The sequence below is a fragment of the Danio rerio genome, chromosome 13 (assembly GCF_049306965.1).
Source record: "Danio rerio strain Tuebingen ecotype United States chromosome 13, GRCz12tu, whole genome shotgun sequence".
Lineage (NCBI taxonomy): Eukaryota > Metazoa > Chordata > Actinopteri > Cypriniformes > Danionidae > Danio > Danio rerio.
In genome coordinates this window covers 50,541,660-50,565,533 of record NC_133188.1, presented here as the reverse complement: position 1 = coordinate 50,565,533, position 23,874 = coordinate 50,541,660, and the positions used below count along the sequence as shown (strand labels likewise).

Below are 23,874 nucleotides of genomic sequence, written 5' to 3'. Positions count from 1 at the left end.
GCTCACTGAGAATCAAGGCAAACAGCTGTCGTTATCAAAGAACGATTATCTCAATGTCACAATTGCGATTGAATCAATTTTGACAAAATGTGCATGACAGTTGCCATTGATTAATTGCACAGCCCCATATCAGTAAGACAGAAATGGCCTTATTTTTACTATTGATAACACAGATATCACTTCTAACACATTTTTTCATGATATTTGATCTTCAACTTTAAACTGCCTCACATTACGCAAGTAAAATGTGTTGATCTGGGTGTTAAATGTAGACTTAAGCAAATGACAGGGCTGGGGATTTCAGGACATTCGTGTGGTTTTATAAAGCGCTGCATTTGCACGAAATGTGGTACAAATAAACAACATGTTGCAGTGTTTATTTCAATCTGTTCTTTGCTTTCAGTAAGATGGCGGAAGTTCAAACTTGCGTATTTTCTGCTTTCGTAAACGTTTCCTAGATAATGAAAATAGAGGACAAATGAAATCGCCTTGAGTTTCTTACTAGTGAAAAACATCAGGCCTGCCGTCCAGCTGCTTCACAGCACTTTGAAATGAGTCAGGCAAAATGTGTGTAATCATAGCCTGCTGTTCTTTTGTGACGAAGCTAAAACCATGAGGTAGAAACTGGGCATTGTTAGGCGGCAAGCCTCACAAAGAGATTTGAATGGGATTATACATATTTATGGTGCTGCTTATAGTAGTGATTGTAATATTTAGTCAGGTTTTGAGTTCTGAGCCCATAACGAAGGTTCAAATGCTTTCCTAAAAATACTATGTGTTTGTTGATATAAGGGATGAGTTGTAATATAAAGTGAGTTTGCTGTTGCTGGACAAAATAAGAGAAACCACAACACAGGTTATTTGCCACAAAGAATAGTGATTTATTAAACATTAATTTCATACATTTTCCTTTGGCTTAGTCCCGTTATTCATTAGGGGTTGCCACAGCGGAATGAACCGCCAACTATTCCATCATATGTTTTACACAGCTTGTGCCATTCCAGCTGCAACCCCGTACTATAAAGCATCCATACACACTCATACACTTAGTTTATTCGTTTTTTCCTATACCACATGTCTTTGGACTGTGACAGAAACAGAATCTTTTGACAGAAAGATTGTTTTATTCTAATTATTTATTCATTTTTGCACCTCTCCTGTCTTTTGTTCGATTTTGACTGTGTTTTGTCAAAAGGACAGAACACAAATCATGAAATCATGATCAGCAATGCAACGATTGGCTGACGGCACAACAGCGTATCTTTTTAGCGATCTAAAAAGTTCTTATCAAAAAGTTTTCTCTTTGCACCACCAGGTGGCAGTCTTTGTACTTTCATTTCGTTGGTGCAGATTGCAAAAGTTTAATTAATAAATATATATTATATATTTATATATTATATAATAATCTTAGCCTGCTGTTCTTTTGTGACGAAGCTAAAACCATGAGGTAGAAACTGGGCATTGTTAGGCGGCAAGCCTCACAAAGAGATGGGGTTGCCACAGCGGCAATAACAGCATCCTTATTTTCCACGGAGCGAAGCATCATCCACCCGCAGTTGTTTAAGGCGGGCAAAAACTAAAAACTTATATACAAATATTTCCTTGAAAATGTATCTTTTTGCAACGAATTTTGTTTTGTATAATGTTTAACTTAATTTTGATGTATATTTTGTTGGTTAGATATCTACAGCATAAACAAGAAGAACGAATAACATCTAAGGTGAAGCGCTTTAAAGCAAGTCCGCTATAGTAATATACTTTAGCGCCAAAACAATCCATCAAACTATTTTCACGGTTTCATTTTAATTCATTAACTAAGTGCAGCGTGAGCTGGACAGTCTTTTCGCAGTACTGATATATTTCTTGGGTTACCTCGGAAGAATAAATAGCTCAGAAGCTCACTGTGTAAATGTAGAGGCTCCCCGCATGTTTTCGTTGCGATGCGCGATTTGTAAAATGAGAGTCTGCATGGGCCTATTTGTGCTAGTCTGTCAGAAAAATTTGGTTAAAACATGCGCAGAAAATAACGGAGATCTGCGCATAACTGGGTTTATGCATCCCGCGATAAGCGATGTCAAGAGGGTGACTGCATAAGGTCAACTGTACAAACTTGATTATGTAATGCGTGGACCCGTCTCACAGCGCAAAGCATAACTAAACCTGTACATGTCCATGCTTAATCTGTCATCGATAAGGTCTATTGATTAAAGTGTTATTGACAATCAATAGATCATCAAGTAATCGTTAGCATCCCTAAATAAAATATATTAAAGAATATTTCACCCTAAATTAACCATACTTGCCATTGAAAGGAAAGTTCATCCAAAACTGCAAATTCTGTGACCATTAACTCACCTTTTACTTGTTCCAAACCGGGTTATTTTTTTTCTGATGTTGAACAATAATATCCAATAACTTGTAATGACTTTGGTTGTTGAAAACATAAACAGTAAATGCTGAATTAAGATCGTTCGTTTGTTTATTATTTTATTATTTATATTGTCAGACAGTTAAAATATTTCACTAAATGTGTTAAATCAGCTGCACAAAGCCATTGGCATACTGAAAATCTTATCAAATTGATAGATATAAAGATTTTACGTTTATCGTGATAAATATCGATATCGACTGATGAAAAATTATCGTGATAATTTTTTTTGCCATATCGCCCAGCTCTAATTATGATTATTATATTATAACTACCTCCTGAACTTTCTTTAGCATCTGCGCTCCCAACGATTGTCTCACGCATCCAAAAGCCACTGCATGTTCATTGCATTTCGTCTTCTAAAGTGCAACTAATTTATTATGTTAGAAAAATGTCCCACAATGGCTTCTGCTACCGCATCACACTCAATTTTTCCTTTTGATATTTTGCCACCAGTTTATCTGTAAGTGACGATTTGTCTCTCTGTAGAGAAACAGTGCTTTATACGCAAATGATTTATGCAATATTCCAATTTTGCACATAAGTTTAAGCATCTTTGGATTGGAAAATATAGAAACATAGCTATTGGCTGCTAGACTTGGTTTGCGGGGCCTCTTAAGCCGAAATCTGTTCAGAGCTTGTTCTTGGATGCGCTGATGATTGTCTCGGGTTTCAGTTCTGGAGCACCCCAGCAGACAAACTATTTCAGGACCTGCAGCTTTGTTGTGAAACGTGGAGCCACTGAGGGACCTTTTAGATGCACAGTGCCAGGAAGCCTTGCTAGAGGACACCCTGGGAAACTGGCCAAAGGCGGATCAAATTGGGGGAATGTAGTGATTGTTGGCTGCAGGGATTAATTTGTGGAGTGCAGTTATGACTCTGCACATTGGCTTAAATGGGAAGTTTGGATGACGAGTTTCAGATTTGGAGCATGAGCTGTTCTGGAAGTGATTGTTGATCGTAAACGTTATTGACAAGGACTCGGGGAAAATGTAATAGGACTGAATGTTCTTGAGCTTTCAAGGCTTTGAATATATAAAGATTAATGTCTGTTAAACATTTGTAAAAGTATAAATGTGAACTTAAAAGCATAGTTCTCCCAAAAATTTAATCAATTAGGCATGCTTCACTCGTTCAAATCCTATTTGTATTTCTTTCTTCATAAAAAATATATTCTGAAGAATGTTGGTTGATGGTTTCCATTGGCTTCAATGTTTTTACCATGTGAGCCCTAGTTGTGAACTAAAATTCTCACATCAGGTCATGTTGGCATGTCACAATAGTTTTCTGTTCATTCCTGGAGTTCCTCAGTCTTTTACAGTTGCCAGCTCTAGGTCAGATAAGTCTGCTCAAGGTGGAATTGCCTCATTTGCTTTCAGCTATTATCAGCTAACCATGCCATGTGTTTTTTTTTTCTTCCTTCCACTAAATTAATAACTCCCTTGAAACTTTGAAGTGAAACATTGAGTTTCTAAAGCTGCACGTCAGTCTGCTATACAGAGGTTATCTTGACCTGTTTTAAAGAGTGATATGATTAGTGTTGGTGCTTTATGAAAGCATAGACGAATTGATAAAAGATGAGCGTACACTTGTTCACAAAAGGTCAGTCAGATTCTCTTGGCGTGATTTGAGATCTCCAGTACTTCTAACATGATTTGGTCAATTCAGATTGATTTTGTCAAGTGGTTGTGTGGAAATCACATTGATGATACTGTTTGAAATTTGAAAAAAAGCTTGCAGTGTTGGGCTAGCTGTTTGGAAAATGTAGTGAGCTAAGCCATTAGTTACTCTACTTAATGTAGCTTACTACACTATAAGCAACTCTCTGGGAACTGTTGCAAGCTAAGCTAAAAGCTATACGGCAAAAGGCAGATTACAGTTCCAACTCTGATCAAACTAATCAAATTAATTAGGACCTGAACAGCACTTGATAATTCCAGGCAGGTGTGTTTGATATGGGTTGCAACTGAAATCTACAGGAAGGTAGATCTCCAGGAACAGGGTTGGTCACCCCTGATTTAGAGCAGTGGTTCTCAAAGTGGGGGTCGGGACCCCCCGAGGGGTCGCTGGGCAATGAAAGGGGGTCGCCTGGTGATTTCCGAAAATCTATTTATTTTTATTAAACCATAAGAATTAACATATTTTATCCATAACTATACTGAAAATAAAAATAGTCGTTTATAGTTACTATATACTATATAGTTACTATAGTAGCTTATAGTTACTAGTTCTATTGGATTGCGACCCCTGGGGTAATTACATTATATTAAAGGCAGCAATAGCGTCAGATGCATTTTGATTTTATAACATCAGGTTATACTTTCTGGCACATTTAAAGCACTGACACAAATTTAATTGGTGTGTCTGCGTCATTGCATGCAAGGTTTCTGTATTTATAACCACCTCAGAGGATATTGAGGGTCGCGAGTCACTGGCATTGTTATTTTGGGGGTCGCGGGCTGAAAAGTTTGGGAACCCCTAATTGAGAGTATAAACTTTTTACTTGTCAGATTTCTAAAAACACATTATGATATGCAACTTGGTTCATTCATTTTATTTTTGGCTCAGTTCCTTTATTAATCTGGGGTTGCTACAGCGGAATGAACCGCCAACCTGTCCAGCACATTTTACGTAGCGTATGCCCTTTCAGCTGCAACCCATTTCTGGGAAACATCCATACACACTCATTCACACACGTATACTACAGACAACTTAGCCTACTCAATTCACCTGTACCGCATGTCTTTGGACTGTGGGGGAAACCGGAGCACCCGGAGGAAACCCACGCGAACACAGGGAGAATATGCAAACTTCACACAGAAACGCCAGCTCACTCCGAGGCTCAAACCAGCGACCTTCTTGCTGTGAGGCGACAGCATTACCTACTGCGCGACCTCGTCGCCAATATGCAACTTATAATATTTAATATAAAACTGCATGATTTGTAAAACTGATAAAATAATATGATATACCATAGTTAATATATGGTGATGTTGTGTTCATGCTCTGACTTTCCCTAAATCTTTTAGCTAAGAGTCTGTTTTGTATACCCTGACAGTTTGAATCGAGAGCACTTGAGTTTGTTTTATTGGACTGCAGAAAGTGCACTATGCATTACAACAGAATGCTGCATTAGTATATCAGTATGGTTTTAAACATCATTTGTTGTCAGAAAGACATGCTTTTTATTTGTTTATACAGAGTAATCAGCAAAAATCAAGCAGATTGCTTCATACATGCATACACAAAGCTTTGGTATGCTCCATTAAGATGAAATAAACCAACATCAGTCTCTCATTATCCTTTTGGTTTGCAAACACTTTGTCTAAAACAAGTCACATTGCTTTGTTACAGGGATTTATTCACTCTTGTTTAGTACAAAATTAATGAACCCATTCCCAAACCTTTGAATTACATAGAGAGTTATACAAATGAACTAGAAAACGGAGTTCACAAGAGTTTTGAAGCTGTCATTTCTGGAGTTCATTACTTTCTCATTCACTGCGTATATCTATATTCTCAAATGATCACAGAATTAATCAATATTTCGCCGCTTTTTTGTGTGCAAAGGATTTTTAGATTTGTTCCTTTAGGGCTTTGCTTTAGCTCAGGAAATTAATTTCTTGTTGCCTTTATGAACTCTACACCCAAGTCTTAATAAAGCATAATATGAAATGTATTCAAAATATTGTTTTAAAGATTTAGGCTAATTGCAAGCACATGCAAGATGGACATTGAAATGTTTGGTTGGATATCTCAGCATGTTTTTGTTAATACTGCCAGAGAATATCCATTTCATGATCGTTTTTCTGAACTTAAAAGAGTATTTATTTAGTAAACACTGAGGCCTACAGAGAGATCTGGAGACCTCAAAAGGTATTTGAGCAATTCCATGCAAATGTCAACCCTGTAATGAAAAAGATTACGTTATCACCAAAATATGGGAACCGTTTTTTGTGTATGCTTGTATTTTAAAGCACATTAGAAATACTTAAATGTCTCTGTCAGTGTTTTTAAACAATTATATTTGATTTACCAAAGTGACGCAAGTGACAATTTCACATCGGTCGCATCCATAACGGAGAGATGTCACATCCATAACAACACTTTTTTTTTTTTCTCATAAATGCAAAAATGTCAAATAAAATGAAGTCAGTAATTTTTGTTCTATAGAGAAATCATTTATCCTTTTGATTAGCATCATTTCTTTTGGGTTGTGCAGTTTAATTAACAGAATTTCTACAAAGTATTTTTTTTTACTGCAAACCTGCAGACTTTTTTAGTCACATCCATAACGCATGTTTATTTTCCTAATTTAAAGTACAAAACATGTTTCCAGATTAGTCTTTTTCTGGTCCCATATCTCTGTGGTTAGTCGTTTGGAAAATATAATCAGATGTTTTAATATAATGCTAACATGTACTTTTTGTTAATTTTTGTTTTGATTTTTTTTTTTTACTGCAAATGTCAAATCCATGATGCTGGAATTGCTCATTTATACATTGAGTTTCTCTAATAAATGTTTAAGTATCATTAAAGGAATAGTTTACCCCCCCTAAAAAAATCTCCATTTACTTACCAAGGATAGCTTGAGGGTATGTAAGACTTTTTTCATTAAGGTGAACCGATAGTGGTATTGAATAGGGTTGCACGATACTGGAATTTGGTACTAATTGATTCTGAAATGTTAAAACTGTCCATTTCCCGCTAACATTTAGGTGCTCCAGAAATGACTGTGATTGGCTGTGAAGGTCATCAGTTCACCGAACTCACCATTGTTTACTGAGTGTAACCACAGATACAGGGACACTAGAGTGTTTAAAGGCCCGATTCATCAGCGAATTGCTGGTATGTCAGCTTATAGACAAACCAGCTGACCGACCTGACTTTGAAACACTCCAGTGGTGAGTTTGGTGAACCGATGACCTTCACGGCCAATCACAGTCATTTCTGAAGTGCTCATCAGCGCTCAAATGTTATAAAATGGATGCTTTTAAAATTTCAGTATCAATTGGTACTGAATTCCAGTATTGTGACAACTCTAGTACTGAATAGTGGCTTTTATTTTGAAGTGTCTAAATGCACATAAAATGTCTTATGAGTCTTATTGATGTCTTTAGCGTTAGATTATTTGTTGTTTTGTGCTTCAGCAGCATCAGTGTTTGTTTCCTTTTGTAATTTCAGATTTGATGCCATATTCTGAAAGCTGTCGGTGACAGATCTGCTAGACGGACACTATGACGGCCGTGAACGCTCCACGAGACAGGTAAAATGTCTATAAGCTTGATCACAATACATGACTAGGGCCCTATGATTTCTGCACTGTGGAAAACTTGAATGGAAATGCAGAATTTAAGCATAAAGTGTCATAGAATATGATCAAAGAAAATGCATGCAGTCACATCAGTTGTAAACCGTCCCAAAAAGCACAATTAGGTGCATGTGTGACTTCCAGTTTGAGCAGCTATGGCGTAAGTCGTGTTGTTCTTGCAGCGTGTCTACCAAAATTTCAATCTTTAGCCCATTTTGCTCCCACCACCCAGCCTATAAGGGTTGTTTACTTAATGTCCATCGAACAATGTTTTTTTTTTATGATGAAACATGAAGAACAAACCCAGTAAAGCTGCTAATCTGTCATTGTATCATTTTCGGTCTGCACTTTCTGCTGGTCCCACGTCTCCTCAGTCCTCAGTTAGCTCAGGGGTGCAAACGGAGCCCCCGGCTGACAAGACAGCTTTTAAATCTGAACTTTTATCCTCTCTACGCAATGATATTGCAGGAATTTTGTGCTTCGAGTTGCAAACTGTATTGGGTGAAGATCTATCTACAGTTAAAAGTGAGCTGCAAGAATTCAAATGAGCTTTTTTAATCTAGATTAATTCCGAGAATAATCTAGAATAAACATTAATCTATGCCCACCTATAATATGAATAATAAAATGTAAGATTCTATTTAAATATAAATGGTGCAGTTTAGTTTGCACACTGCGTTTATGACAACCCATAAAAAACATTCTGGTTTCATTTTGGTTTGATTTCATTTCTTACTTTGAGTTTTAAAATGGAGAATTTTTAAGTTTGTGAAAATAAAACAGAATTCTGGAAAATATCTAATTAATTTCATAGGGCCCAGCATGATGGAAAATAAGCAGCAGTGAATCTGAATGTGTGTATTTTGACTTGTCTTCTAGGTACAATGCCGTATGGATCATTTTCTTCATTCTGGGCCTGGGAACTCTTCTGCCTTGGAATTTCTTCATGACTGCTACTTTGGTAACAATCCTCTCATTGAGTCCCAATGATAGACCTTAAGACTGCAGTTTATGGCACACTGTAGCACATTATTAGATGTAGCCGTCATAATGTGAACTATATTGGATTTTAAGTTTATTGTTCCCCAAAGGTCTGGTTTGTTTTGCATTTTGACAATATAAATAAAGTCAACCAGCTGGGAATATCGCTTTTAATGTAAAACATTCCTTGAGCTTAAGGTAGAAAGTAACATCAAGGTCACTGGTTTATTTCCCAGGACATCATGAACTAATAAATATATACCTTAGATGCAAATCACGTTTCTGTGGATGACAGCATCTGCCAAATACATAAATGCAAATGGACTGCATTTAAAGGTGCTGTATGCAAGTTTTTGACTCTTCTAAAGTATTAAAATGCAATAATATGTTTGCAGATATTTCAGATACATACTAAGTGAACAATCTTATTTATCTGAAAAACAATGCTGAAGTCAGATATTCTGCTTTAAAAATGTGTTTTATGTGCCGGAACTGCTGTCTTTGTTTTGATCATTTTAACCCTCCCAATGCCATTTAAGCCAATTATATTCCAACATCCTGGGTTACCTTGATAAAAAAACAGATATGTATTTATTTATTTAAGTAATTCATTCATTCATTCATTCATTCATTTATTCAAGGCTCTCAAAGCATGTGCCTATGACTGAAATACTACCTCTGGTGGACAGTAGCAGCCTCTGAAATGAGTTGCGGATTCAGCTTCACATGTGGTTATTGATTAGCAAATAATATAAATGATACGAATATAAACAGGTGAGCAGGCTACACTGTAACCATGAGTCACAACACACTACGTTAGGAGATGCGCAGTGATAAGCAAAATGGCTGTTTCCACCAGACGAAACACGACAAATTTAAATGCAGCCATGCAGAAGCACAGAATATGCACTGAGTCATGAAATAGTAAGGTTTATAATTCAATGAATACAAATAAAACCTCTTTAACTTTATTAAATGTAGATGCTGTATTACGAATGTGTTGGTTTTGAGTCACAGTTCTGAAGCTCAGTTTCTAACGGTTTTTATTTTCAAGATCTGAGTTGAACTATCTGCTGCTGCTTTCAGTAGTATAGCAATAAATGTGATGTAAAATGGCATTCAAACGTGCATTATTAGCATTTAACACTGAATAAAGCACATGTGGTGTACCTGAGGTGATCATTGTCAGTTTATCCTGTTGTTCAGCTGCAGGAAAAAGAAGCTGTTTCTAATATATCAATTTCAGGTGTTGGTTTGGACAAAAACTCCTTTTCATCTGGAAAATATTCCTTCTATTGCGTGCCGTTGCTTTTATTTAGAACAAGCTTTAAGTCAGACTCGCTCCTTAATCTGGCAACCTTCGCTTGCATTTGTTTTGCTCCAGGAGTGCAATACCTAGTTCATCCACTGGGTGGCAAACTAACATACTTGACCTTTAACATCAATGCATTACTGTAGATTTAATATGGATTGATTTTAATGTAAATTTTTTTTTTTAATCTATATTCTGTATTTTAGATCTTGCATTAAGTCGATTTGATTCAGATTATGGTTCATATTGACCAAAACCACAAAAATGGATCTGTAAAATTTGTAATTTATAAGGATAAAACATTTAATTAATGCATCCTCTTTTTGGCTTAGTCCCTATATTAATTAGGGGTCGCCACAGCGGAATGAACCGACAGCTTATCCAGCTTATGTTTTTCACAGCAGATGCCCTTTCCAGCTACAATCGTGTCTTGTGAAAAATTCATACACACTCATTCACATACATACACTACAATTTAGCTTACCCAATTTACATATAGAGCATGTCTTTGGACTTGTGGGGGAAACCAGAGCACTGGGAGAACATGCAAACTCCACACAGAAATGCCAAATAACCCAGCTGAGGCTCGAACAAGCAACCTTCTTGCTGTGAGGTGATCGTGCTACCCGCTGCGCCACTGTGTCGCCAGGATAAAACATTTTTGATTTGCAATTAAAAGCTATAAGTGATGTCTGGAGGGAGCACAATATTTGCTTTTAATGTCCTTGTAGGTTTAATTAAACCATCAAAATATGAAGAATACATTAAAATGTGAAGAGGAGAACTATTAAATTGGTTAAGATGTTAAGTGACTGCTATTTGGCAAAAAAGCAAACTACAGTTGTCACAGAATATGATATTTTGCTATGTAGCAAGAAGGGTGCTTGTTGGAGCCATGGCTGGGTCAGTTGGCATTTCTGTGTGGAGTTTGCATGTTCTCCCTGTGTCCGGGTGGGTTTCCTCCTGGTGTTACGGTTTCCCCCACAGTCCAAAGACATGCGCTAAAGGGGAATTGGCTGTAGTGTATAAGTATGTGAGTGAATGAGTGTGTATGGGTTGCACCTGAAAGCGCATCTACTGCGTAAAACATATGCTGAATAGTTAGCGGTTCATTCTGCTGTGGCGACCTCTGAAATAGACGAAGCTGAAGAAAAATAAATGAATGAATGGATGCTATGCAAAAAAAATGCAAAAACTCAGAGGAAGCTCAGAGGAAATAACGTATGCATTTACTAAACTATTTTCAGCTTTTAATATGCAGTTGTTTGTTATCTTTAGTATTTGATGAATAGCTTTTCCCTCCCGTGCATTCTTCAATAATAAACATGCTTCCTTGCATTATTAAAACCAAAACTGGAACACAAACAAATCCTTTAGACATCTAGGTCAATTACACAACATGCCTTGCAAATCTGTAGCAACATCTTTAAATCGGCAAGAACTTCTGTCTGTGGCCCTCTTAAAGTCATAATCCTGTCTTTGTGCAGTACTTTACCAAGCGTCTGGAGGAAACCAATGGAGGGCTCAATCAGACAGCTAATACGACGGAGATCCGAAGCGTCCTTCAGTCCAAGTTCAACAATGTGATGACGCTTTGCGCAATGGTCCCGCTGCTCATTTTCACCTGCCTCAACTCCTTCATCCACCAGAGGTGAGACAGAAACTGCACATCTACTACTCAGGGCTGTCACTCTTATCAAATATGGTCGATTTATTGACGAAGAAGTAATTGGGATTATACAATTGATTGTCTGTTTCATTGTCAGATTTAGTTTTATTTTTTGGTGCATTGATGATTAATGGTCAGTTTTGGGGTTCAGAATTACTTTATGAATTGTATTTTGCGAGTTAATTGCATACAAGTCAATGCAAACTTGAGAATGTCATTCACATCTGCGTTTGCTGTGAACCCAGCCATGTTGGCCAATCAGAAAGGAGAACAGTGCGCACGACGAGGTGATACCTCTGTACTTTGATATGTCTCTCCCTGATGCTATTAAAGGAATAGCAGCATTTTGCAGTCATATTAAAACAACAGCAGCTAGATTAAATAAACGCAGGTAGCCAGTTATTTCGGGATAGTTTTTCCAAAAATCAGTTTCTTTCTTCTGAAGTTGTTTGAAGAAAGTTGGAAACCTTCAACAGAAAAAAAACATATTAAAGGTTAAAAAGGGTTGAGTTAATAGTGAGTAATAGTGATTTTTGGGTGATCTATCCTTTTAAAAATCACATCAGGCTTCTACTTGTCTGCTTAGTTATTGGTGAAACAAGTTGTGAATGTACATTCACCGGCCACTTTATTAGGTACAACTTACTAGTACTGGGTTTGTGGCAGAGATTTTGGTCAATATTTACATGATAGTATCTCACAGTTGCTGCAGATTTGTCGGCTGCACATCCATGATGCTCTATTGGATTGAGATCCAGTGACTGTGGAGGCCGTTTGAGAAGAGTGAACTCATTGTCATGTTCAAGAAACCAGTCTAAAATGATTTGCGCTTTGACATGGCATGTTATACTGCTGGAGGTAGCCATCAGAATGGTCTGCAACAATACTCAGGTAGGCTGTGGCATTGACATGATGCTCAATGGGTCCAAAGTGTGCCAAGAAAATATCCCCACACCATTACACCACCACCAGCCTGATCCGCTGATACAAGACAGGATGGATCCATGCTTTCATGTTGTTGGCACCAAATTCTGAGTTTACCATCCGAATGTCGCAGCAGAAATCAAAGCTTATCAGACCAGGCAACATTTTTCCAATCTTCTATTGGAACCAGGTGTGGTCTTCAGCTGCTGTAGCCCATCTGCCTCAAGGTTGGACGTGTTGTGCGTTCAGAGATGCTCTTCTGCAGACCTCGGTTGTAACAAGTGCTTATTTGAGTTAACTGTTGCCTTTCTTTCAGCTTAAACCTGGCCATTCTCCTCTGACCTCTGGCATCAACAAGGCATTTGTGCCCACTGAACTGCCGCTCACTGGATATATTCTCTTTTTCAGACCATTCTCTGTAAACCCTAGTAAATCCTCTGTAAACCTTAAACCTGATGCTCGGTTTAAAATGCAGCAGATCGTCTTGACCATGTCAAGAGTTGCTGCCATGTGATTGGCTGATTAGAAATTTGCATTAACAAGCAGTTGGACAGGTGTACCTAATAAAGTGGCCGATGAGTCTAAATAATAGTTCACCCCAAAAAATTAATTTATTCACCCTCAGCTTGTTCCAGTCTTGTATAAATTTCTTAGTTCTGCTGAACGCAAAGGAGGATATTAGTAAAAATGTCAGCCTCCTAATTGCACAAATTAAATATCAATAGTTTTGAATCGTACAATGTATATTTGGTTTTTGCCAATTTGAGAAACGTAAAACTTTAAGGTTTTGTGGTCCAGGGTCTCATGTGTGTGTCTGTGTGTGATGAAACTGTATTATATTTGTCCTACAGGTAAAAGGTTTAGTCTAAACCTGTCTCTGAGATTTGTAGGAAAATTTAAATAGTTAAGCGTAAGACCAAATTGAAAGCCATCTTTCACACTGTTACATTTGAGTTGTATGTGCAGGAGTAGAACCAAACAGTGAAGCTTATTTCATAGTTTGTTGTTGTTCTAAAAAGTTACAGATTAGTTAAGTAGAAAGAGGTATGTATTTTAATAATGTGTCATGGCCATGAATCTCCCAGAAACGCTGCAGCATCTCATGTTTATTTTCTCACAGGATTCCTCAGAAGTTGAGGATCTCCGGCAGTCTGTCTGTCATCTTGGTGGTGTTTCTCATCACGGCGGTGTTGGTGAAGGTGGAGATGGAGCCCCTGCCGTTCTTCACGCTCACTATGATCAAAATCATCTGCATCAACTGTGAGCATCTCCTTTACAACATCTGACACTGACCTCAGGCTACGTTTAGCACACAGCTTTAAAAACGAAAATGATCCTCGTCCATACTGGCATTTCCACTATTTTTCACACCACATGACCAAAAGCGCACAACAGAAGCTAAAAGTTATAGGACAAAGTTGTAGCCTGTATATAGTTATTAAATAAAACACAAATTATGATGACAACTGATAAACAATGGCTTCTTTATTGTGATGAGACAAGAAAAATCATCATTTATTTGGCAGCAGATTCTTTTAATTTTTACAGTATTCAAAACCTGGTAATAAAATCTTGCGTATTGTAAATAACAACACAGTTACAGCACAACTGTATATATAACTATAAAATAAACCACAAGTGAAAGGCTGATAGTATTTGTTTTAAGTGTGTTGTTATAAATTGCAGCATCAAAGTAGTGGCAAATCCCTTAAATGTGTCCTGTATTCAGAACGCAAGATTATAATCTGGAAAAAAGTTCATCTAGTATTTAATTTAAATCTTGTGTATATCTATCTATCTATCCATCTATCCATCTATCTATATGTCTGTCTGTCTGTCTGTCTGTCTGTCTGTCTGTCTATCTATCTATCTATCTATCTATCTATCTATCTATCTATCTGTCTGTCTGTCTGTCCGTCCGTCCGTCCGTCCGTCCGTCCGTCTAAAAGAGAATTAAGTAATGTTTGTTGTTGAAATAACAGTATTATCATCATAAAACGTCTGTCCTTCATTCTATCCATCCTTCCTTTTGTTCTTTCTTCCTTTCCATCCTTCCTTCTGTCATTCCTTCCTTCCTTTTTCCGTCCTTCCTTCTGTTCGTCCTTACTACTTTCCGTACTTTCATCTTTCTGTCCATCTTTTCATTCTTTTTTCCTTCTTTCCACCCGTCCTTCCTTCCATTCTTCCTACCTTCATTCCAGTCATCCTTTCTTTCTCCTTTCTCTCCTTTCTTCCCTTCTTTTTTCTGTCCTTTCTTTTTTTCTTCCTTCTGTCTTTTCTACCTTCTTTCAGTCCTTTCTTTCCTCTTTCCTTTGTCCTTTCATCCTTCCTTCTGTATTTCTTTCCTTCCTTCTGTCTGTCCTTCATTCTGTGCATGCTTTTTTCCATCCTTTCTTCCTTCTTTCCTTCTGTCCTTCCTTCTGTCCTTCCTACTGTCCGTCCTTCTGTTTGTCTGTCCTTCCATGCTTCTTTCCGTCCTTCCTTTTTTCCTTCCTTCCTTTCTCCTTCTGTCCTTTCATCATTCCTTTTGTTCTTTCTTCTTTCTTTCCTTCCTTCTGTCATTCCTTACTTCCTTTTTCCGTTCTTCCTTTTGTTCGTCCTTACTATTCTCCGTACTTTTTCATCTTTGTCCATCCTTTCTTTCTACCCTTCCTTGCTTCCATTCTTCCTACCTTCATTCCATCCATTCTTTCTTCCTTGCTTCTTTCCTTTCTCTTTCCTTTCTTTTATCCTTCTTTCCTTCTGTCCATCGTTCTTTCCATTCTTCCTTTCAACCTTTCTTCCATTTGTCCTTCCATCTTTTCTTCCTTCCTTTCAACTTTCCTTCCATGCTTTTTTTTGTTCTTCCTTGTTTTGGTCCTTTCCTCCATCCGTCTGTCTGTCCCTCTGTCCTTTTTTTCATCTGTCTGTTCTTTCTTTCCTTCCTTTTTTCCATCTGTCCTTTCTTCCATCCTTCCTTCTTTCTTTCCCTCCTCCTTTCCGTCACTTCTTCCTTCTGTCCTTCCTTCCAAATTTTTCTTCCTTCCTCAGATATAAACTATACTGGAATTTGTCACGTTACATTGCAAATGTGTTGTATTTTTCTAAATAGAAAAGGCTTTGTATTCCACCCATGTTCTAGGTTTATTTCTCTTTGTGTTAAATAGTTGCATTTTTAAATCAAGATCAACATTGTTTGCAGCATTTCCAAAGGTTTGCATTTTTTTAAGGGTCAAAAACTTGTGAGTAGTCTGGATTTCATTAAAGCTAAGCAAATATCTCAGTCTGAGTCAGTGCCGTTGTTTTCATAGTAATTCAGCATTTAGGTAGTTCAGATGTCTGCATTTAAAACAAAAACACCAGTGTAAAAGTGAGCTCAGAGCGATGTTTTTCTCTCCTCTGACTCGGGTCGCGAGGTTTGCTTTTTGCTTTGGGGTTTATAATGAGTAAAAGATGGCTGGAGTTCACATGCATGCTTTGATGCTGACATTATCCACACTGTTTTGAGGATCAAGCTGGGCAAGGTCCTACTTGAAAGAACAGATCGCATAGGAGTAAACGCTCTGAAATGTTTCATCGGTTTCTCTTTCACAACATTGACACGTGTCTTGTTTTTCTCTTTGCTCAGCGTTCGGGGCGATTCTGCAGGGCAGTCTGTTTGGTTTGGCAGGAATGCTGCCGGCGTCCTACACTACACCCATCATGAGCGGACAGGGCCTGGCTGGAGCGTTTGCAGCCTTCTCCATGATCTGTGCTATTGCCTGTATGTCTTCATGCTCTGTTTCCTGCTTTTCCAAAACCAGAATGTGGAGCAGCTTGTTAAAAAAAATCTGCTTCTGTTAAAGGGACAGTTCACCCAAAAATGGCAATTCAAAGTGGTTGCTTTTGGCTTGAATACTAGTTGCTTTTTCTACTATGAATGTCAGTGGCTTTTAACATTCTTTAAATGTTCTTCTTTTCTGTTCAACAGATCAGAGAAGCTCATAAAGTTTGTAACAACTTGATTAGTAAATGATGACAATTTTTATTTTTGGGTGAGCTATTCTTTGAAAAGAAAATTGAATTACCACAAAATATGTACATGGTGTATGTATATAGCAGTCAATATTTGAAGTAATCCAAAGTCTTTCATCAAATTTATGCTAAAACTATTGATTTAAAATCAATTAAAACCACTATTAACAACAATCTGGAGCTAATCTAACAAAATAACTATGGTTATGGTCTAAAAATGTGTTGCCCAAGTTGAAATGTTAGGGAAAAACATTAAATAAAACCAAAAAAGAGGGCAAAAATCAAGAGAAACAAAAAATATTTAACATTTTGTAGAAATTTTGTAGTTTGTAATGTTTTTGTACTATTTTGCATGAATTTAAGTGCATCTTTATTTCTTTATTTATTACTTTTTTTTTACAAATTTGATTTAGAGAAGAGGAAAAAAACAAACAAAGTGGTTGTCGTAAGGGTTACAGAATCAAGTCATGATATGTTTGACATACATTATCACAAATTGTTTACAATGACATATTCAGACCATTTTTTCCAGAACTTGGTACACTTTTTTTAATCAAATCCTAGATTAAATGTGAGTCTCTCCATACAGTGCATTTCCTTTACAATTTCTATCCATTGAGCCCTTGTTGGAGGGTCAGCCTGTAACCATTTTCGAGTTATGGCTTTTCTGCTACTTACCAAGAGGATTTGAATCAGGTACTTGTCAATAGTTGGAATAACTTCTGGTATTTTGCCAAGGATTAATGTTATAAATAAGTAGTCCATTTCTTGTTCGGTTATCTTTTTTATTTCAGTCACTATTTCACACCAGAAGGTTTGTATTTTTGGCCATTTTGAAATGGTTAGCCATTGAGTTTCTAAATTGTCTCCAACATGAGCCCAAACTTTCAACACCTGTATGCAATGCAGACAGTTTAGGAGTTATGAAGAACCTCGTCAGATTTTTCCATCCAAATTCTCTCCAAGCTCTCAAGTTTTTCAGTCTTCTTCTGTTATTTGTTGGTTTGACTCTTTCTCCCATTTTTTGTTTTATGTAAATTGATGAATGAGTCTTACTGTTTTGTATGCATTCATATAATTTAGAGACCAGTTTTTTGTTTTCTTCTATGTATGCATCCTCAAATACTGTTATCAAATTAGAATCATCCTTAATTTTTTTATTAAAGTAATCTCTAACTTGCAAGTATCTGTAAAAGTCCTGCTTGTCCAGGCAAAAAAGTATCTGATAAGGTCTCATAACTCATGAAATGTCCATTAGAGGTCACTGAACCGAATGATGCGATTCCTCTCCAAACCCACTGTTTAAATCTCCTATCTAGTGTACACGGTTGAAAGTCTGGGTCGAATGCTATCCAACTTAATATCCCATTATGCTTTTCTAATTGTAATTTCTTAAGTATACTGTGTATTTTTATTTCTAAAGATGTTCGGTGACTAAAATGTTATTTTAATAAATATATCTGTTTATATAAATCTGTTTAAATATAAATGTTATATTTGTTTTCTTCAAATACACCAAAATATATTACCCACATTCACTGAGAAATGAATACAAATACTCATTTTCAAAATGGGGTGTACTCTTATATTGATTAGTGTTGGAGTTAAATTATGCAGGACACCGGCCCTCCATGGCAGAGTTTGCCCACCCCGATATAGACAATAGAATAGTTACACAGGGACATGCATCCCCATATTAAAATTTTCTGTCAAGTGAGGTCATGTATAGAACTACGATTGGTCTCACGCATTCTAGTGATTTGAATTTGCAGGTCAGAGTTCACCAAGCTTGAACTTTGCAACGCAGCAAACTGTGAAACTTTGTTTACGAGCTTGCGTTTGCGGTCTGACGCATTCGTGTGCATATGAATGGAAGTCTATGGGGAGAAAAGTCCAGTGTGACCACAGCTATAGACAATAGAATAGTTACACAGGGACCTGTACCCTCACTTTTAGTTGTGCTGGATGAGTTTGATGCAGAAATGCTGGTGTAATTTCACCTGACACTGAGTCTTTTGTTTTTGCAGCGGGTTCAGAGTTGGAAGACAGCGCTTTCGGCTACTTCATCACGGCCTGTGTGGTCATTCTGCTGGCCATCGTCTCTTACCTCGCTCTGCCCAGAATGGTATGATGTAAAATTATGGATCACATCTGTGTTTCATTTCCACTAATCAGTGCTGAGAGTTCTGTTTCCATGTTTGCACACTGAAATCTAAAACGTGTCGTTCTGCAGGAGTTTTTCCAGTATTTCTCTGAGAGCAACAGGTCTCGATCCAGCACAGATGAGGAAAACAAAATGGATTTATTGAAACCAGGTAATCTGCAGTGTTCTAGTTATCAAACTAAATAACCTATTAGACCTTTAAATCCAGTTTTGAAACCAAACATTCATTTATTTTCCTTCGGCTTAGTCCCTTTATTCATCAGTGGTTGCCACCGCAAAATGAACCGTCATATACATGTTTTAAGCATCGGATGCCCTTCCAGCTGCAACCCAGTACTAGGAAACATCTGTACACACTCACATTCACACACACACTCATACACTATGGCCAATTTAGTTTTTCAATTCACCTATGGCGCATGTGTTTGGACTTCTTGCTGTGAAGTGACCGCTGAGCCACCATGACTCTGTAACCAAACACTCAGCATTTTTTATGTTTGCCTGCTCTCTCAATTTAATTTTTTTAATTAATTTTGTAACAAACTATAAGGTTTTTATCTACTTTACCTTTAGTGCCCTCAAAACTGTTTTATTTTAATATTAATCAAGTATTAGAATTTTATATTGAGTCTTATTTTTTAACTTTTATTTCAATTGAGTGCTGATTGAGTTATTTTCTTTTGTAATTTTTTTTACCTATATTTACTGTGGTGTATATATTATTTATACATAATATATAATGTTTTTTATTATCTTTCATTTAAGTAATTTAAAAATTATTTTACTTTAAATAATTTAATTAAACTGTTTATTTGAATTAATTTTAATTCATTCATTAATTTTTCTTCGGCTTAGTTACTTTATTCATCAGTGGTCGCCACAGCAGAATGAACCACTAACTTATCCAGCATATGTTTTACACCGCGGATGCCCTTCCAGCTGCAACCCAATACTGGGAAATGCATCATACACATTCATTCACACTTATAAACTATGGCCAATTTAGCTTACCCAATTCACCTGTAGTGGATGTGTTTGGACTGTGGGGGAAACCAGAGCACCCAGAAGAAACCCACGCCAACATGGGGAGAACATGCAAACTCCACATAGAACATGCCCACTGACTCACCCGGGGCTTGAAACAGCGACCTTTGTGCTGTGAGGCGACAGTGCTGACCACTGAGCCACCTGAAATCAAACACTTTTTTTTTTTTTTTTTTTAAGAGCCCTAATTTTTTTACTTATTTATTAAAAAAAAAAAGCAAACACTCAGCATTTACTTTTATTTTTGTCTGCTCTCTCAATTTAACTTAATGTAATTAAAATTTGTTTTGTAGCTTTATCTAGTTTTTTATTTACTATATCTTTAGTGCCCTTAAAACTATTTATTTTATATTGCATCTTATTTTTTTACTTTTATTTTAATTACTTGTGTGCTAATTGAGTTATTTTCTTTCATAATTTTTTAACCTATAATGCGTGCATGCATGCGTGTGGGTTTGTATGTTTGTGTATATAGTGCTCAGCTTATACGAGTACACTCTATTGTGAAAATGAATATTTTTATCCATTTCTCTGTGATTATGGGTTATATATATACATTGGTGCATTTGAAAAAAACTGATTTATTAAACAGATATATTTATTAAAATAATATTTTAGTCATAGAACATCTTTAGAAATGGAAAAAATAACACATTTAAATTCATACATGTGTGTGTGTATATATATATATATATATATATATATATATATATATATATATATATATATATATATATGTGTGTGTGTTTTTTACTTTAAATAATTGTATTAATTTAATTAAAAACAGTTTTATTTGAATTAATTTTATTGATGCATTTTAATTAAATTTGTCTTATTTTTATTTTTTAAATTATGCTAATTGTGTTGTTTTGTTTTGCTATTTTGAACCCTACATTGACCATTTACCATTATATATCAACCACACATGATTTTTATTTGTACATTTATTTAAAAAAAAAAATTTAATTTGATTTTAACACTGAGTGTTCTTTTTGTTTTGTTTTAACACTTGGTATTGTTATTATATAAATGCATTAAAGGGCACCTATGGTAAAAAATCTACTTTTCAAGCTGTTTGGACAGATCTGTGTGTTGGTATAGTGTATAGACCGTCATACTGGGGTGATATGAACACACCCAGTCCTTTTTTTTTCAATTTAACTACAAAAAAAAGGGTCGGCCAATTGGAGCTGTTTTTAAATCGATCGCACCATTACATATATGTGCGATCCCCCCGCCCACCGAATTGATTGACAGCTGCACGCATTAACATGTTCTGGTAGTCGCGTGTATATGTCAACAAGACCAGACAGACATACGCAATGCAACCGGGAATAAAAGGTCTGTTCTGTTCGCTAGGATCAGCAATCATCATCAAATGTGATTAAGAGTAAGTTTCACATGTTTAAAGTGTTCTAAAACAGAGTATGTGTGTAATTAATTACAGCGTTTTACTTCAGCTTTACTTCATCAGCACAGCTGCGTGTCCGAACAATTATAAAAGAAGACGCTTCAATCCCGGTTTGTGGAAGTTAAATCAGGTTTATTTTGTACATTAGCATAACGGATATCCACACAGTCCTTGAGGTTAGCCTTAACTAAGCTAAGCGCGCTCTGTCTGTCTGTCTGTCTGTCTCCCTCCCTGCCTGTGTGTGTGTGTGTGTGTGTGTGTGTGTGTGTCTGCGCGCGGGCGCGTGCGTTACTTTGTAACGATATTGTGTGTGACTCATCAATGCAACTTCACAATACTGATTAGTAAAGGTTAGTTCTTGCTGTAGTATCTCACAAACGCTACGTGAGACCTTCTTCCTCTAAGTCTGTCTGTTGTCTGACGCAGCTGAGGGAGGAGGCATGTAGAAATAGTGGGTGGGAAAGAAAAAGCTTAAAGGCGCGGTATGACAAAACCACCCCCTGCTGGAAATCAGTATAAAACAGCATCTTGTAAAAGGTATAATGAAAAATCTGATGGGTGTTTTGATCTGAAACTTTATATACACATTCTAGAGACGCAAAAGACTTGTATTAAATCTGAAAAAAGGCGTAACCTAGGTGCCCTTTAACAGTAAGTCCATTAAACTGAAAAATTGAAGTAATAATTACAGAGGTCTGGCTTTGGGTCCAAGTCATTTAATCAATTTTAAATCGTAAATCCGAAGTTTTAATCCTAAATAAAATACTGATCAATTCTAATTTGTGTTCTCTGCTTATAGAAGGTCAGGCGGAGAAGAGACCGGTCCTGAGCCTGACTGAGGAAGAATCCAAACCCACCGTCTCAGTGTTCGCCATCTTTAAACAGGTAAAAAAAATACAGCCAACCACACTTAAACATCTCTTATCTTCACAGATGAGAAGTGCCACATTATTAAACCTATACATTTTAAATGCTCTAATGTTATCAGACAACGATTTTTATCTGGAAAGACTTTAAAGCGAACCTGTTAAGTAGAAATCACTTTTATAAGGGGTTTAAACAAAGTCGAGTGACAGGTCTGTGAATACAAGCCGCTTCTAATGAATAACATTTATTCATTCTATTTTTTAATAATCACACTTGATGAACAGTCTACAGAAACACTTTGATTGACATTCTCCTTTTATACGTCATCAGAGATCACCATCTCATTAGCATAGAATGTTAGTCTTGTTCTTGAATCTGCCACAATGCTGACACAGGGATTTGTAGCTCCGCCCTCTTTTGAAAAAGAGCACAATCTCATTTGAATTTAAAGCGACAGTCACCAAAACAGCACAATTTGGATCAAAGCCTAAAAGGGAGACTTTCAAAGAGTTAAAAAACATCATTTGTAGGTTATAATGAGCTCAAACTTCACAAACACATTAGACTTTTTTCACATATTATAAAGAGGTCCTCAGGATTTCTCCTTCACTGGATGCTTTTGAATCTAAGTTAAAGACTTATTTTTCCCCTCTTGCCTTTGAGTGACGCATGCATGTTATTATTTTTTTAGTATTATTTTATACATATATATTTCCTTATTTTTTTAATAGCAGTTTTTATTTATTAATTTATTTTTTATTTTATTGTAAAGCACTTTGGATCAACTATGGTTGTGTAAAATTGTGCTCTTTAAATAGTGTTTGTCTTGCCTTGCCTCTTTTTTATTTTTTTAGTATTTTTTAAAAATGAAATATCTTTAAATGTGACTCATTTAAAAATGTAAATAAAAAGTAAATCTTATAAAACTGTCTAAGTAACTACATTTTAATCTTATGTATTATTTATTGCTGTTGATGCCTTTTAAAGGGCCATGAAACCCCCTTGTTTTAGCAGGGTGTTTTCACACCTCTACTTTAGAAAATGTCAGAAAAGTGGGCGTGTCCAGCTCTGTTTAGGGGGGAGTGTCAGAGGAACAAAAGAGGGAGTGTCTATTTGGGCACGCGCTGAGTTTCAGAGTCGAAACACACACACACACACAGTGGAGAAAGTGACTGTGTTTACTTGGACATCGGTAATCAAATTATTTGCCAAATTATTAAATGGTGGACTTTAACTGCAGTTTGGCTCTTTCATTCAGGAATTTCATTCATGCCCCTCGTGACAAATGAGATATTTCATTAGAAGAGCTGCTCTAAGCGTGTATTTTTCTTGCAATGTTTGTTACTGCATGGCGAATGAGCAGAGATGTATAAAGTACTAGAGACCCATACTTAAGTAAAAGTACAAGTGCTTTATCAAAAATTGACTTGAGTAGAAGTAGAAGTGCTCTTTAAGCACCATACTTAAGTGGAAGTACAAAAGTATTCAACATTTTTTGTACTTAAGTATTACAAGTAGTTTATTTCAAAATTTACTACTCAAGTACTGAAAGTAAAAGTACAAGTATTGTGTAATGTAGTTATTAAAGAAAGCAGTCAAAATACACTAATTGTTTTGTTTATTTTAAATATCTTTTTGGGGTACGTGATTAAGCAGATTGAAAAGAAACATGGCTTATCATACTGTTTTTCTCTGTAAATAGTTTCTATGGTACAAGAGCTCACATCGTCAGGCCCTTTAACCAGAAAATGCCTTCACTGATGAGATAAT

The 23,874-nt window shown here is 36.4% G+C and overlaps 1 protein-coding gene across 3 annotated transcripts in view; it reads left to right on the top strand.

Annotated features, from left to right (window-relative positions):
* slc29a1a (solute carrier family 29 member 1a) overlaps positions 1–23,874 on the top strand; it is an 88,530-nt gene that overhangs the window by 43,620 nt on the left and 21,036 nt on the right. For 2 of the 3 annotated variants that reach the window (XM_009307586.5, NM_001030177.1), the window contains 8 exon segments: positions 7,613–7,694; positions 8,619–8,700; positions 11,520–11,683; positions 13,746–13,885; positions 16,233–16,367; positions 18,646–18,743; positions 18,852–18,933; positions 22,037–22,122. In XM_009307586.5, the coding sequence (XP_009305861.1) occupies positions 7,666–7,694; positions 8,619–8,700; positions 11,520–11,683; positions 13,746–13,885; positions 16,233–16,367; positions 18,646–18,743; positions 18,852–18,933; positions 22,037–22,122 (816 nt within the window). In that variant the 5' untranslated portion in view covers positions 7,613–7,665. 3 annotated transcript variants of the gene reach the window in all.